The 16,420-nt window shown below is 40.0% G+C and overlaps 2 protein-coding genes across 2 annotated transcripts; both read left to right on the top strand.

The window, feature by feature from the left end:
• The first annotated feature begins 414 nt into the window (after positions 1-414).
• zranb2 (zinc finger, RAN-binding domain containing 2) lies at positions 415-4,831 on the top strand. Its single transcript, XM_046391927.1, has 10 exons — positions 415-570; positions 1,134-1,186; positions 1,276-1,384; positions 1,557-1,639; positions 1,726-1,802; positions 1,906-2,064; positions 2,173-2,339; positions 2,870-2,929; positions 3,486-3,635; positions 3,860-4,831. Exons 1-10 carry the CDS (start codon positions 503-505, stop codon positions 3,915-3,917), a joined length of 984 nt encoding a protein of 327 aa, XP_046247883.1. The 5' UTR covers positions 415-502; the 3' UTR covers positions 3,918-4,831.
• Positions 4,832-5,862: 1,031 nt separating this feature from the next.
• On the top strand, positions 5,863-12,517 carry ptger3 (prostaglandin E receptor 3 (subtype EP3)). Its single transcript, XM_046391926.1, has 2 exons — positions 5,863-7,354; positions 8,150-12,517. The coding sequence occupies exons 1-2, from the start codon at positions 6,503-6,505 to the stop codon at positions 8,468-8,470; spliced, it is 1,173 nt and encodes a 390-aa protein (XP_046247882.1). The 5' UTR covers positions 5,863-6,502; the 3' UTR covers positions 8,471-12,517.
• Positions 12,518-16,420: the final 3,903 nt, after the last annotated feature.

Below are 16,420 nucleotides of genomic sequence, written 5' to 3'. Positions count from 1 at the left end.
AGTATTCCAAGATATAATTATGTTTACTTTAATGTTTGCATGAGGTCACTAATCACTGTTTTTTAATTGACTGAATAACAAAACTGCTAAACTGCTAACAATGTCATAGCCTCTGCTATGACATTTTCAGGAAATTGTTTTATTTGCATGTATACATGTCTCAAGAAAAAACAGTTTTGTCCTTTTGTCAGTGATGCATTCACGTGTTTTCTGAAACATCGCACTTCCAATGTCAATAAGCATATTACTGTTTCAGTGGTTTGGTAAATGACGTATTGATGAATGCATTCTTATATTACTGCATGAAGGGGTTTTGGAGTCCTAAACGCCTCCCGTATTCACTGTGCATAATATCTAACATTGTGTATCCTAATACTATGAGCAGAGAAAGCTGAGTTTAAAGAGCTACCGAAAGCACCCGAAGGCAGCAGTAGACGGAGGAGGTGTCGCTGTGAACACACTAAGGACTGAGCACACCCTTCCAGTAAGCTAGTCAGTGTTAATGAGCACTAAAATGTCGGGAAAGAGTTTTCGAGTAAGTGACGGAGACTGGATTTGTCCCGATAAAAAGTAAGTCATCCTCACACTCAACGCTAGAATATATTCCCACTTTATTCTTTTGCTGGTTGAATGTTGGAGCAGATGTTTGCCGTATTAGCTGGTCGTGCTAACAGGCAAACGTTGGTTAGCTTAGGCCTTCTGCGATGTGGTTCCCGCTAAGGCTGAGTAATAGCGAACTTAGCCTTATTTCTACCTCATTACCTACACTGTCAGCACAGTAAACACGTCATATCAACCCGTGCATTTAAGGTTGGGGACACGTTTTTGATTTATGTGTCAGGTGATCTCAATATAAGTTGCAAATGTCCGCCGACTTAAAAGGTAGCTATGTAGCTATAGTTAGCTTCGGTGGACTGGGGTGTGCATGTTGTAAATTGAACTGCAATAAAGGTGGCAAAAAGTGACTGACAAGCCAGCTGCAGGCCTTTGACACGGGGTGTCCAACGAAAGACTACAAGCTAATGGCGTGGCATATGAAAAATATATAAACCTACACTACTCATCTTGGTGGGAGTACGTTCAGCTTCTGCTTTAAGTGTGTCTGTGATGTATTTATTGTTTTACTCTTGCAGGTGTGGAAACGTGAACTTCGCTAGAAGAACTAGTTGTAACAGATGTGGCAGGGGTGAGTCCTCCTCCTATATCTTGCAGAAGCTTAATACATCCCTACCGAAAGCTGCTGTACTGAAATCTGCTTTTTTTTTTCCCCCTCAGAGAAAACCACAGAGGCAAAGATGATGAAAGCAGGAGGAACAGAGATTGGGAAAACTTTGGCTGAGAAGAGTAGAGGCCTCTTCAGTGCAAATGATTGGCAATGCAAAACGTGTGTATTTATATTAAATTATAAGGGACTGCTTGTATGATTAACCACACTAAAGAAGAGAAACAAAAAATCCAAAAGAGTGAAATGCATAATAAATTCAAGCATTTTAGTAAGCTGAAATATGTTGCAGTTTTACAGTTTTGTGATTTCCTTTCCTCTTGTTGTCATACAGATGTGGGAATGTGAATTGGGCTAGGAGATCAGAGTGCAACATGTGTAACACTCCAAAATATGCCAAGCTCGAAGAGAGAACAGGTAACAGATAGCATGCCAGGTTTTGGTTTTATTATTTATTATTAAATATTGTTACTGATTGCTATTGTGCTGTCTCTGCCTTCCAGGTTATGGTGGAGGATTCAATGAAAGGGAGAATGTGGAATACATTGAAAGAGAGGAATCTGATGGTGAATATGATGAAGTGAGTCTCACATCAAAGTGTAATGTTGATAATTGAAATGTGAGCATATTAGTGTTTTGCTTTGTGAGAGATCATTGAATATGTTTTCTGTTTAATGTCTCAGTTTGGTAGGAAAAAGAAAAAGTATCGTGGAAAGACCAACAGCACATCTTCCTCAAAGGAAAGCGAAAAGAAAGAAACAACAAAAAAGGAGGAGGAGGAGGAGGAGGAGGAGGAAGATGAGGAAGACGATGATGGTGACCTTTCCAAATACAAATTGGATGTAAGATTGGTGGTTGGATGTTTAAAAGAACCAATATTACATTACTAGCCAATTGCAATGTAACTTTTTTTTTCTTTTCTTTTTTTTAAAAAACCACCCCCTCTTTAGGATGATGATGATGATGAAGAAGATGGAGATCTGTCAAAGTATGACCTGGATGCCAGTGACGATGATGACGACGACAAGCAAGCTAAGAAAAAGGGCAGCCGCTCGGGTTCTTCCCGTTCCCGCTCATCCTCACGCTCCTCAAGCTCCAGTTCTCGGTCCAGGTCCAGGTAAAAGGGTACAGGTCAAGGGTAACTCCGGGAAAAATGTCAGTATCAGCTCAATCTTCTTCTGGTTTACTGATTAACATCAATTACATGTCCTGTAAATCTGATTTGCTGTTTTCTTTTTTCTCGACTCCTCCCCTTCTGTGGTGTTAGACGCTCCATGTGAATGATCTTACCTGATAATATATTGTTTTCTGTTTTTGAAACACCTTTGACATCAGATGGAAGAAATGCTTTACTGTAGGCTAAGAATGCACTCCACTCTCCTTTTGCACTTGTTAAATCGCCAGCTCTATTCTGATGGACTTGTTGCAGTTAAATTCTCTTTATATTTTGGTGGTTATTTCTCCATTTCCCCATATCCATATTTCGTTATTCTAAATATGTAATCATCAGTTATGCCGTATAGTGAAGCAATAATAATTTTAAGTATTATCCAAGATTTAGATGTCTGTGCCTTGCCATGTGATCCATCTCGCTATTTTTACTGTTCAGAAAATATTGGAAAGGTTGTTTTTTTTTTTGTCTTTCAGGTCCCGCTCTCGAAGCTCATCCAGTTCCAGATCTGGATCTCGCTCGAGGTCCCGCTCCAGGTGAATGAGGTGACATGCACTCTCTCCCTTAGAGAGTGTATGTATGGGGCTGAAAGCTCCAGAACAGTCCTACTTCCTAGCTTAAATCTGAACAAAGACTGGGCAGTGCTCACTTCCCTACAGCCCCCAGTCCAAACTTAGAAACTGCTATTGGCGAGTTTTCACTCACTTGATCGTAGGCTCGTTTTAAATTTCAGTTAGGCCAGAGATTACAACATGTATACCAAGAGCTACCAGATTTTAGTTTTAATGTTAGCAGGGTGGAAAGGTCTGAATAGACAACTGGGGTCTTCATCAAGCATCTCTCAGGAGTGATGGCGGCTAAGCCCACACAGTTAATGTCAGTATACTCAAAAGAAACTAAACAAATCCCAGATTTTAAACTATTTTGACGACACTGTATTCAGTGAACCATATTGCATATTGGGTAAAGTTTCCTCAGTACCATTAAGCCGTAGTTAAGAGCTCTTAATCAGAGAAGTTTGATAAATACCCACTCTATTGAGACTATGTTTTGACCTTACTGACCTCCACGCTTGGTTTATTCCTCCAAAAGATCCAGCTCCAGGTCTGGAAAGGGCTCCTCTCCCAGGAAGAGGTCCCGCTCACCCTCCTCTTCACCTGAGAGGAGACAGAAGCGCAGTCGCTCCAGGTCCTCATCTGGAGGGAGAAAGAGGAGGCGTTCTAGATCACGTTCGTCCGAAAGGTTTGGGTTTCTGTGGAATACCACGATGGCACTGATTGTTATTATCCAACTGTCGCCTCGCTTATGGGAATTAGGATTTGCAGAAATATGTTCACATTTTGCCTTGTTATATTATTGTTTTTATACATCGCACCCTTGTACTTCTTTCATGTATGCATAACTGGATGTTCAAAGCTGAGACTGCTGACCTTGGTCTTCTTCCCGTGGTGTCTGTGTGATTTCAGGTGCCGTGGCCAGTCTTCTGGATCCTCCCATTCTGGCTCCAGCTCAAAAAAGAAATAATTTACTTACAGCCTTTAAAACAAGAAACATTGGTACAAGTGCATGTTGTGTTTCAAGGAAAACAACCACATCCTTTCAGTATGCTGTTTATTTTCATAGAAAAGTCTTACTTCCCTCAGAAAAAGCAGCGGCAACATGACTTCTCTCTGCCGTTATCATTACATTACATCCCTTTTTTAAACCACATACACCCAAATCTGTGATGCGTGTCTGTAACTAATTAACATAAATGTTTGGTCCACTAAGAAAATCCAAATATACTGTGAGGAGGCTGTGTTGCATTTTAAACCCATTCTGAAGAACACCTTCATGGCAGTACATTTTATTGTACTCGTATGTGGAGAAATTAAAGTAAACATTTTTTGCCTTTTTTTTTTTTTTTTTTGTTGCTCTAGGAAACATCTGAGGTATTTTTTTTTTTTTCCTAAATAAATTTATTTTTTAAATAAAAGGTGAAGTACTTAAACACCAATTTAGAATACCAGAGATGTAGCAGTGAATTTTGGCTCGTCTTTTATTTTCTTGATAAATGTATTTTTTTTTTTCTTTTGTGTTTTCAAGGTAAGTATTTTACTTTTTAATATTGCTTATCACAAGTAAATGGCAGTAAATGCAGCGCTCTTTGGTTTAGGTCAGAGTCTTTTTTCCCACCCCTCTTCTTCTTCTTCTTCTTCTTCTTCTTCTTCTTCTTCCTCTTTTTAAAATTGACGACTGGTTCACCACAGTTGTTGCTCTTTATTTGTCACTTGGGTCACTAATGAATTCATAAAATGACAGATTTTTGTGGTCCAGATTAGTGCATCAGGATTAAACATACAATATGTCCCGATTTCTGGTAGGCTAGAATGTGTCAATCCAGTCTATTGGTAAAACAACAAATGTACACATGTAAATAAAATCCTGTCGACATTGGGTTTTTTTGTTGCTTTGTTGTGTGTTTGATTTGGCCATGGTCAGCTTGGGTGGTCTTGAAAGACCTCGTCCATTTGATGTCTTGTTATATCTGGCAAAGTTACATGCTTAATGTCAGCGATAAACCACATTCTGGTGACCTGAACAGGACTTCCGGGCCTCGGGGCACCTTTCAGTATTTGGGTCACAGCATTTGGTATAAACAACGTTTTATTTGGACTACATAGTCTTAAGTCAGTGATTTAGCTCTTATCTCAGGTATAATTATTTTTAAGTAGTCCAGTCTTAATCTAAGATTAATTAGCAGCTCACTGAAAATTTATAGTAAGTGGGTGATGTTCACTGTGTATTAAATTGTTAACTAGCTAGCTCACTATCTACTAATGAAATAAGTGCTTTGTACACAGTGATATTAAAGTTCTCTTTAATAATTTAGTCAATGGTTAGTTTGCTAATATCCGTAGAGAAACTTTAGTTACTGCACAGAAACCTTTAACATCTCGGTGTATTTATAAGTAGTTAACTTGATGTTGCTCGGTAATGTTAGTCGTTACTCGCGTGGCCCTTTAGTACTCATTTAAAACGGAAGTGCCTGAAATGTGGTTTTTCACTACTCTGGACTAGAAAATGACATAACTAGCTATTATTTAATGTCCTAATTTGGCCTTAAGAAATAGGCCTATCTACCTAACATCCTAATTTATGGGCTAGCGGGTCATTGGGCCTGTGTTTAGCTTATTGTGAAGGCTGGACGAGGCTCATGGCTCAATTGTTGTCATTCTCTTTTTTGCCAAAGGGTGGCGCCTGTTCCTACTTTGTGTACTGAGATTTAAACGGAACTCAATAGCAACATTGAGATGCTTAATATAGTGCAAAATATAGTATTGTCCCCAACGCCTGTTGCGTTCAGGGTTTGATATATAAAATGTCACGGCTGCATTGAGATCGGTTTAACCTCATGATTTTATTGCAAGTTTTGTGCAAATTTAGATGGCACATGGAAAGTTGCACTGTGCCGGTACCCGTTCTTTAAATAAGCCTAAATGCTCGGTTTTAACTTAAGATTTTTCATTATTCCACGAACGGCTTAGACATTTGTATGAGAAATGATGCACAAATTAAATTTCTTATATGTGAATTTCCCCATAGTGACCACTGACCGGAGGCAGCGTAACGATTTCAAACACCCCACGTTTAATCTCCCAGTAAACTCTAGCTCCGCTTTAGGAGCTTCGGCACAGCGTTTCGGTGTTTTCTCCACCTGAGAGTAGCAGAACAGGTTTGTTCGCCGTTGATAAGATGAATTCGTTTGACCAAGATGTGCGGATAATCTCGAGTATGTTGTCTTGTTTGGGTCCGAAGCAGGTGCGTCTCCCATGGTGTTGCACTCACCTAAAGTGCCTCTCGTTTGGAAGTTAATGAACTATGACGCAGACATGCTGTACGGTCTCAAAATAGGTTTAACAACATGTTCTAAGTGTATGTAAAATCATAGGCGGCTTCAACTGTTGGCTGCCTCTGGACGCTTTTTTCCAGGTAGTCCCGCCTCCAGCGCGTAAAGAACCCGGACCGCTTTTACGCACTGCATTCAGTTGGAGCAGTTTGGAGCGCAAGAGGATGACCGACACGCACACGCTTTTGGCACTGCATGTGGACTTAATCTCTCCAAAAGGATGACTACGGATGATTGTAATTATCTAGAGGACTTTGTAACCGATGTTGAAGAGATGCTGAGCGCCAACATCTCCAAATCATGGCGCGAAGGCAACCACACCAACAATTCCGGTTGTGGATCTGTATCAGTTGGTTTCCCCATAACCATGATGATAACTGGTATGGTGGGCAACACATTAGCTCTTATTCTGGTGTACATCTCTTACAGAAAGAGGGAAAACAAAAGGAAAAAGTCGTTCTTGCTTTGCATCGGATCGTTGGCGTTAACTGACCTGTTTGGACAGCTTTTGACAAGTCCAATTGTAATATCGGTCTACCTAGCTGAAATGAAATGGGAACTTGTCGACCCATCTGGCAGATTGTGCGCCTTTTTCGGTGTGTGCATGACAACTTTTGGGCTGTGCGCTCTCTTCTTGGCCAGCGCCATGGCAATCGAAAGGGCTATGGCGATAACAAACCCCCACTGGTACGCCAATCACATGAAGACAAGCGTGACAAAGCAAACTTTGGCTGCCGTGTGGTGCCTTGTGTTGCTCTTTGCGCTGCTGCCCATCGCAGGTGTCGGGAAATACACGCTCCAGTGGCCGGGAACCTGGTGCTTTATCAACATGGGGGACAACCAGATCCCGGGCAATACGTTTTTTGCCATCACTTTCGCTGTGCTTGGAATTTTCTCTCTGCTTGTGACAGTTTTTTGCAATGTAGTGACCATTCGGGGCTTAATTATCCGATGTAAAACAAAGTCTGGCACGTCTCATGCTTCAAAACATTGGGAACGTCTCACCACGGAGACCGTCATTCAGCTGTTAGGGATTATGTGCGTCCTTCTTATATGCTGGTCTCCTCTGCTGGTATGTTTTTACAGGTCACCGCTGCCTGTATATTTCTTACCAATAGTCCCTATGACTGGGCGAAAGTGAGGATATGATACAAGCATGCAACCTTTATTTTCTCCCACAGTGTCATTCAGTTAAACCCCTTTTACCAATATGATAAAGTGACCAGTGTCATAATTCACAATTTAACTGAGAGTCTTAACAGGCTTTTACTATCAGCTGCCTTTCACCAACAGCTGCAGGTCTGTGTATCTCTGCTCCATCTCCTTAAAATGCTGTCACGTATGGTTCCTTTGAAATGCTGCGGCCATTTTCCATTAAGACGCAATCTACTTAGACCAGTCCTGTTTGGGGGGTCTGCTCAGTGTGCTATGAGGTCATGCATTGTCAGTCACATATTTAATAGTCCCAGCAGGGATATTAATAGAAGCCACAGCACTGATGGCAGAGATTGAGCATCCAGAGTGTGAACATGATGTTTTTCTCCCAGTGGTTTGACATAGTAGCTGCTCAGAATCACTTTGGGATTAGTGTCAGTCACATTAGAGACGTACTAAAAGTAAAATAATAATAATAATAAAGCAAACTGTCCACAAATCCCATACATTTATCTCTCAGCCAGCAAGTGTGCATATAATATAACACAGACCACTGAAAAGCTTGTTAGTGCTACATTTGAGAACATAATTTGTCCTCATCCTTGCAACAAATTAACACATGTATTGTTTAATATGCTATATACCTTGTTTCATAATACAGAACTCTGACATGTCTATGAGTACAAACATCTTGTGCTACCTCCCTCCTCAGGTTCTGATGCTCAGGATGATCTCCAGCCAGGTATCCTCCCACAAGTGCAATTCAGCAAAAGCCGTGTCCAATCACACCCCTGGCGGGGATTTAGACTGTAACTTTTATCTGACAGCGATCCGCTTGGCCTCTCTCAACCAGATCCTGGACCCGTGGGTTTATCTACTCTTCAGGGAGATTCTCCTGCGCAAGTTCTGCATCGTGGCTACTGCGGTGTCCAACTGCTCCATAGAGGAACAGAAGGAGACCCAGACAGCACTGGATGCTCTTAACAAGCAGAACCAAGATGGCCACTGCTTTCACAAACCACAAAGTAGCTAAGTCAAGCCGTGACAGGAAATGTTACCTTGACATTTTGAAGCCGAGATAAATAAGACCATTGTGAAAATGGATACGCTATTATCTCGGATGTGTTGTGAAAATCGTGGAGATGAAATTTTTTTCTCCATGTCCTCCACAAAAGGATATTGTCCAGTGGGAGACATGAGCAGTCTCTGTTGCACTGTTAATGAGATCCAGTCCCTTCTCTGCTCTGGCTACATTGCTGAAAACACATTCTTGGTCACCTAACCGGCACATGGATGCATGACGAGATCACCTCTCGCATTTTGTAGCCATGAACCCTCACATTGTTGGTTTTCAGTCTTAACACCCAAGTCCTGCCAGACCCAAGAACTGCAGGAGTGACTGACCTATACATAAAAGTGGTGGATCTCATGTTCTTCTTTTGTTTCTAAACTGAGTCATCGCTTTCAACAACTTGAAGCCATAATGCAACTGAAGGACAAATGGTTTTGTGAATGTCTGAAAATTCAGAGAAAAATCTGTAAACTGCCCACAGTAAGTTGTAAATAGCTTTGCCATGAACTGTGGTAACTGTGGTTAAGGGTCTGTGGTCTTTCAGAAGAAGAATGCAAATCCTAAACTGGAGCCAATTCCTGATTGTAAGATTATTTATTAGTGTCTGTTTGGTTTAGTTGTTGTCAGTTTCATAATATACTGTACACGTGTTCCTCGGCTAGCAGCCAGGACTATGAAATGTGAAGCTTGTTGACACTTTTCCTCTTGAATATGAATGTACTGGTAAACTGTCGTGCGGTTATTTTCTCAGCAGTTTTCTTTTCTTTAACTTCATGGCTGCTCTTATGAAAGCCAAAGTGTGTGAGGGAAAGACTGTGGATTTTCTGTGTTCAGCATTATTAGATTATAGCTGACAGGGTGGTCTGATATTGTAATTACAAGGTCGCAGCCACCACTGACAAAGTGTCACTGATCAATCATAGCCTATTTCACGGGGTTAAAACTATTCTTGTTCTGCAGCCATTTTTACATAAAATATTAAGGTAAACACACGTGTTACAAATGATACTAATTCACGTCAGACAGAGTCAAGGTGCTTCTATGGTGCATGTTAGCTCACGCTAGAAACAGCCTTAATTTATCAGTTAAACTTGTGTTTACCTGCTGTTTCATGTCAGCATGGCTGCTGTGACAAAGGTCTTTTGTGCGACGTGTCTGACGTGTTTCTTTAATTTCACCAGCCAGGGGGGGGGTAAAGATAGTTTCTGCCGTCTTCTGACCGGTTGCATCAATACAAGCAGAGAGAAGGATACTCTGTGGATACGAGGCTGAAGAGCAGAAATATAACGGACTGAAGAAAGTCACGTCCAGACTGTCCAAAACACAGACACTGGAAAGCGACATTGTTGTGTTGCTGTTACACGCAGCATGCTGTGACTTCACAGGCTTTCATCATTGTGTAGGCCATCTGCTTTCGCTGGAATTATTAATACACTTCTTCTACAGGTTGTTGGTATATGAATTCATGCTTTTAATTCTGCAGTAGTTTTCTCGGACATGTTGAATGTGTCGTTCGGTATTACATGATTTTTCTTTTTATTGGCTGAATTGTATCCCTGTGGCCCGATGCTACCTCTAAATGGAAGTAAATGGTAACGTGCAGTGCAATTTCTGGGGGGTCTTAGATGAAGCTACTTTGGTTGTCGTCTACCTTGTCACACTGTGTCACTGCCGTATTTGAAGAGGTTCAGCATCTCAAGGATGGACACTTTTGTTGCCATGGTAACCTTCAGGGTGTGGGACAGTTTCTCACACTAACACCACAACTCTGCCTTCTCAGCACATCAGCCAACAAGACTAGATTTTCATACACGCTACCTTGCCCGGTCTTGCCTTTGCTTGTCAAATGTGAGAATGCATAAACTCTCAGTGATCGTGGCCAGACAGTGAAGTGTCATCTGCAAAACCCACGTGAAAGATGAACATTTACTGATCGCATGCAACAGGATTGTGAAGCCAGTCTGCCTTCGAGTTATGTGAGCTTTGCACAGAAACCAGTAATTTGGCATTATTCAAGGTAATTTGAAGGCCACAACCGCCTACAAATGAGCAACGGGGCTTACATACAGTATGTGGCATTATGTATTCCTCAACAGGTAATCAGGTTCATTAATGTCTGAGTGTTCTCACACTGACATGAAGAGCGTTCATTTTAATGAATGCTGCTCTAATTGAGCTTGTGGCTCTGAATTATTATACTGTTATTCCGAGCATATGTTCACTTGCGCAGCCGTTAATGCACACCTCAAAAGAAACATCTGGGGATTTAATCCTTGCCTTAAAAGCAATGATTACACTTATTCTTAAGTTTCAGTAGGATATGGCGGGTTCTACTATGCATCATTTAATTATGTCAGAGACTCTGAAGCTTCCTGCTGTTGAGTCAGAAAAAAAAAATAATTACATGACAGAATATCCCCTTAAAGCTAACTGGAAAATTCAAAACCATGTATGGGATGCATGGTTTTGAATTTTCCAGGGTTTTAGATCAAGCCCACCCTCCACAATGGAAAAGAAAATGGCAGAGTAATAATCTGTTCTTTGTAAATAGAAAGCATGATGTATTTCAGCCCCCTTTGATGGATCCACTAAAAGCAGAATGTTTGCAGGCAGCACTGTCTACGGTTCACTTTTAAGAAATATGAATCTTTATTAGAACCAGGGGAGCTGTGAAATATCTGCAAACCCCAGTTGTCGGTCCTCACAGTGAAATCTTCAAAAGCAATGATGGTTTAATGTTTGGTTGTTTCATTAAGAGCGGCTTTCTGCTTACAAGCATGCTCATTATCTCAAAATTACACATAAGCCGCTTAGAAATAACATTATAAATGCTATTCAAGCTGTGTTTGTCGGGACTCTCGACTTCAGTTTGCTCGTGGACTCGAGTGGTGTTCATCTGTGTGAGGAATAAACCACTTTGGCCGGCAGAAATAAATATGAGTCCTCCACCAGCATCGATGAGAGTGCACAATAACATCATGATTTGAAACAGGCTTTATGAGGTCCGGAGAATCCGGTATTGCCAGCTGGCTCCATCTCTCTCATTTAAGTCACTAATGAATGGAAGTGATTTACTGATTGCCTCATGAGCTGAGGAGTCACTTGATGTCTTGAGATTTCAGGACAAGGAGAGAATGTTTCTGATTTCTCATGTTTGATCATTTTGATATGTTGCATTTGTGCTCAGAATGTGCATTTTCTTTCTATTTTTGGTTGGTTCTCCAAATTCTTTTCCAAATATTCCACATAGCTGTTGAAAACGTAATTTATTTAAGCTTATTGGAAACCCTACAGTCCAGTGCTTTGGTCTTCAGGTGTCCTTTAAGAGCTTTCCTTGTCTTGTCTCTGTGCTGTCATGAAATCACAGACTGGCCCAGCTAGCTAACACAGTGCATGCCATGAGCAGTTCACTGATAAGGTACATAATGATCCTTTGGTGCCATTTGGAACTGCCATCATGCAACGTACCCTTGCTTAGCTTCAATATAAACATAAAAGAAAATAATAATAAAAAACCCAACATAGCCCTAAGAGAAGCCATTTTTGAAGCAGAAATCCATTAAAGGTACAAAAAAAGCCAAACGTTAAGTGTAATCGTTCAAAGGGAAGAATTAACCTGGCCGGTACAACAAGCAAAATGTCAGTCTGTTTTAAGAAAGCACATGATTGTGTCACGTGCGTTCAGACGGTGCAGTGAAAACAGGTTTCGACCACCAGCCAAGGCCCCACTGATGAATGTAAATAAACTCTGGATGTCTATCAGATGTCCATCTTCTTATCGTTTGTTCACATTATGCCTCTGCTTGTGAATGTTAACCCTGAGGCGCGATTCTCAGATGAGGGCTATCTACAATCTTTCACACAGCCACTGTCTCTTTGTTAGCGCTCTTGTTCCTCTGGTCCCGCATTCATGTGAGGAATGCTGTACATTTTTTGCAACTTTCTCTATTCTTTTTCTTTTGACACACCTGTTACAAATAGGCTTTGTAACATTACGTAAGATGAGATGAAAAGAGAATTATCTACCTACCTATCAAAGTGTACTTTTTGTACTTTACGTCTTTGTCCTCTACTTGACATCTGTCAGTTCAACATGAAATGCACTTTTGATTCATTTTGCTGCAGTGTTTCTTGGTGTATGTGGTGATGTAATGCTGTAATTCTATTAAAGGATATGAACATATTTTTTCAGTATGTGTTGGGCTTTTGTGGTGGCTGAAGCATGTTTCCCTATTAAATATTTATACATCTTCACTATCATACTAATTAATAACTGACGCAAGTGGATAATGTATTACATGGTGTCGTTTTAAATAGTGTGACTCTTGAATGAACTCTGGTCAGGCTGAGCCAAGCGATACAATGTGAAAATGTGAGGACTGGGGACTTTACTGTTGCGCTCCACAGCGAACGGTGGAATAAATCAAAAGAAAAAAGAAGAATTGGCTTTCGTTTTTATTTTCACAATTCCTCTGGTGTGTAACAAATCGTCAGAACTGAAGACGAATCGGAAACATCCTTAAGCAAAGAAAGACGGAAGACACATTAAATGGTGGATTTTTCATCCTGCCGAGTCTTGTTTTGTGGATTGTGGAAGTGTTTGAATGTGAATGAAATGTCTCAAACACTGTGAGTGTCGTTAAATGCTGCTGTCCTTTTCAAAGCCTGTGAGGACTTCTGTTGTTTGTTGTGCAATGTGTTTCCTGTGGGCCAATAAACAGAACAATGTGATACTAAATACTGAAGAAGTAAATCAATGCATCTGTAATTGTGAGGAGGTGCAATGAGTTTGGTAGTGCAATTCATGAGTGCATATTGCATTTAGTATATGCTACAATACAAGTAATAATAATTATTTATTCGTTTTTTTTAAAACCATACCCAAAGGAGAAGGGAATCAGAATAACATACCCAAGGGAATCAGAATGACAAGTTTAGAGCTGCATCTTACTTTGTTCAAAAAAAACAACAAAAGTGTTAGTCACACATTTAGGGGGAATAAGATATACAAAATTAAATATTCGAATTTACCAAACATCTATTTTACTCACTAGTTTTACTAATATTTAATTTATCTAAATTTGTTCATGATCACAAAAGACTTGCTTTGTTTATCAGAAAGAAGTCAGGTTTCCCAAATTCGTATTTATATAAGTGTGGTGCTCTTCTCAAAAGTATCCACTAAGTTCTTCAGAGTTTTAAAGTGAACACTTGGCACCAATTTATGAAAAACGACGGCGCTGTTCAGGTGCAGCAGCTTCCTCTTGAATGTTAAAACCTCAAAAGCTTGAACGGTATTTTGCTGTCGGTGACCTTGACTCACAGCTGTAAGGGAGTCGGGGATGAGTAGGAGTTAAATGATTTAATCATCATGTCATGGCTGAGGATATGAGAGGATATATTCCAAGTTATGCAGTAAGCACAACTACAGTCAGACAACTCTTAGCACTGACTAACTATTTGATCTGCTCGGCAGCTAATACAACTGATACTAACACTAACCTGTGCCCTCAGTTTTAGGTGTGAATGTTCCTGAAAATCCTGACGAGTTCAATGAATGTAAAATAAAATGTAAAAGACCCTACCCATTGCCTGGTAGATGACAGCTGTGACTCATTTTGAGGCTTTAATTCAGTTAGTCATGAATTGTGTAAATCACTTGGCTCAGTCTTTGGGCTCTGCACACCATGTATTCATTTTATTGCTGAGTAAGGGCACTGTCTGCATCTGATAAATTCTAGTGGGCCCATTAAAGGCTTTATCGTGCCATTATTCATCACTGCTAAGCTCAACAGACTGAGGATGTATATTTTCTATGAGGAAAGCACAGAGAAAAGCACTTCTGTGTCATGACATATTGGGCTATAACAGTGTGTTTATATGAATTACAGACATACAACTCACTGGAAAAGTGTGTGTGTTATTCAGAGGTTCTACACATACAAGGATAAAAATCCATATTTACAGGTAAAACCACAACATGGCTCTTGTTTAGCTTGTGAGGGTGAATGAGGTGCAGTTTTTTAATGGCAATTTTAAAATTGTCAGATGAAAACATTCTGGTGTGGTGCTCCAAATGTGTTTGAAATTGTATCCTTGTCTGTTTGTGATAATGACAAGAAATTGCGTAGGACCGGCTCTACATAATCATTTGCCCTCTGAGACCAAGTGTTTTAAGGGAGAGTCATTACCCTAAATGTGAAGGCAAAACATCTTGACGGTGAGGTAGTTCAAGTCTCATGTTTTGTTGCTTCAGATTTGAGACTCTCACTCTCAAGCACTCACACAACACCATCAGTTTTATATATTTTGTCTTCCCCAAGAGGATAATTTATTCAACAGAAACATATGTCACAAAAGGAGATTCACATTTTTCTTTTATCTTTATCTAGTTTGGACTGTGGTCTCGAAGGACGTCGATAGATAACTATTGCTGTTGTTCCTTTAAGGCTCTCCTTCCTTAGACCATTATGCTAAGAGAGATAAATGTCTGTTTACTCTAAATGACATAATTGCTCCTCAGGGGCCTCTCACGGAGGAATGGAGACATGACTTTAACTGAATTAATCAGGTTGGTGGTGGATGCGTCTACTTTACCTCACTTATGCTTTTAATGCACATCTTTGTTCACAGATTGTGTGCTGAGGGAATAATAACACAATGTTGCTGTGCTTTTTTGTAACGAATGAGCATCCGCAGGTCAGCCAGACAACCAGGGTGAGTCAAAAAGTCGCCCGCATGATGCAGAGTAGATCCAGCAGCATCCCTGAACATGGGTACTCATGGAAACAGTTTGGTTATATGTCTTCGGGCAATTTGTCCAAACGTAGCGGTTGGTATGTGGTGTTGGTGTGTGCATGGTGATGAATGAAAATGAGGACGGAATAGAAAAAAATATGCAAAATTTGTTTACCCATTAGAAGTGAGAGGAGATGTGATTTCCAGTGGGAAACACAGATGCATAAAAATGTCCAAACATGAAGTGTCAACAGCTGTTTTGCATAATTTCAGCACATTTAAACATGTCTAGATGTATAGACTGCCTCATTAATATTCACATTGTTTTTCTCTTGATATTTCACTTGATTTGTGTCTTTTATTAATGCGGGGAAAAATTGAGGTTAGTTTTCAGTCTGTCACTGTTGCTATCTGCCATCCAAACACAAACTAATGAAGCCATAAATCAATCCCACACCTTCTTAGCATTCTTAGTGAACAAAAATATTCACCTGGGATCAATAGTTCTCTTATTTTTTACAGTTAAGCCTGTCAACATGTAAATTATCACAGTGGTGACAGATCTCCAAAGATAGTGAAGGGTAATGTTATACTATACACTGAATACATTAAATATTAATTACACAAACTTCTTTCTGGGAAGTAGACTTAATGTATCAAACATTATAAAGCCTAAGTCTAAAAGTCTAAGCATGGGTCTTCCACTTACAAAGGAGAAGATTAAGATAAAAATTCATATTTCATGAAAAAAACATGACAAAAATATCCAGTCAGACTGTTTTTGCCATGTTTTTGGGCAATATAACACATCTTCAAAATGTGAGTGAAAAAACGAATGGCATGATACCTGGATTGTGTGTTGCAATGGAGAGACATAAAAATAAACATCTTAGTCTATACAGTACGTTGCTGTAATCAATGCTGGACTGATTGAACTGCATATCGTGTACCTTTTTGTGTTTGTTCTCATGGCTTTAATAAAAACCCTGAACTGTGAAAATAAACACCATAAAAATACAGTTTAGAGTTGTGTGAGTTAAAGAAAAGAAATTATTATTGTCATCACAGTTTATTCTGAGTGGGAGACGACACAACACAGTATTGATCTGAAGGTTTAAAAAAGGAATCAGAGAGGAATTTATATTACATTTGATGACTACTAACAAGGATAAC

The sequence above is a fragment of the Scatophagus argus genome, chromosome 6, assembly GCF_020382885.2.
Source record: "Scatophagus argus isolate fScaArg1 chromosome 6, fScaArg1.pri, whole genome shotgun sequence".
Taxonomy (NCBI): Eukaryota; Metazoa; Chordata; class Actinopteri; family Scatophagidae; genus Scatophagus; species Scatophagus argus.
Note: the sequence above shows the minus strand (reverse complement) of the source record. Positions and strands in the feature narration are given on the sequence as shown.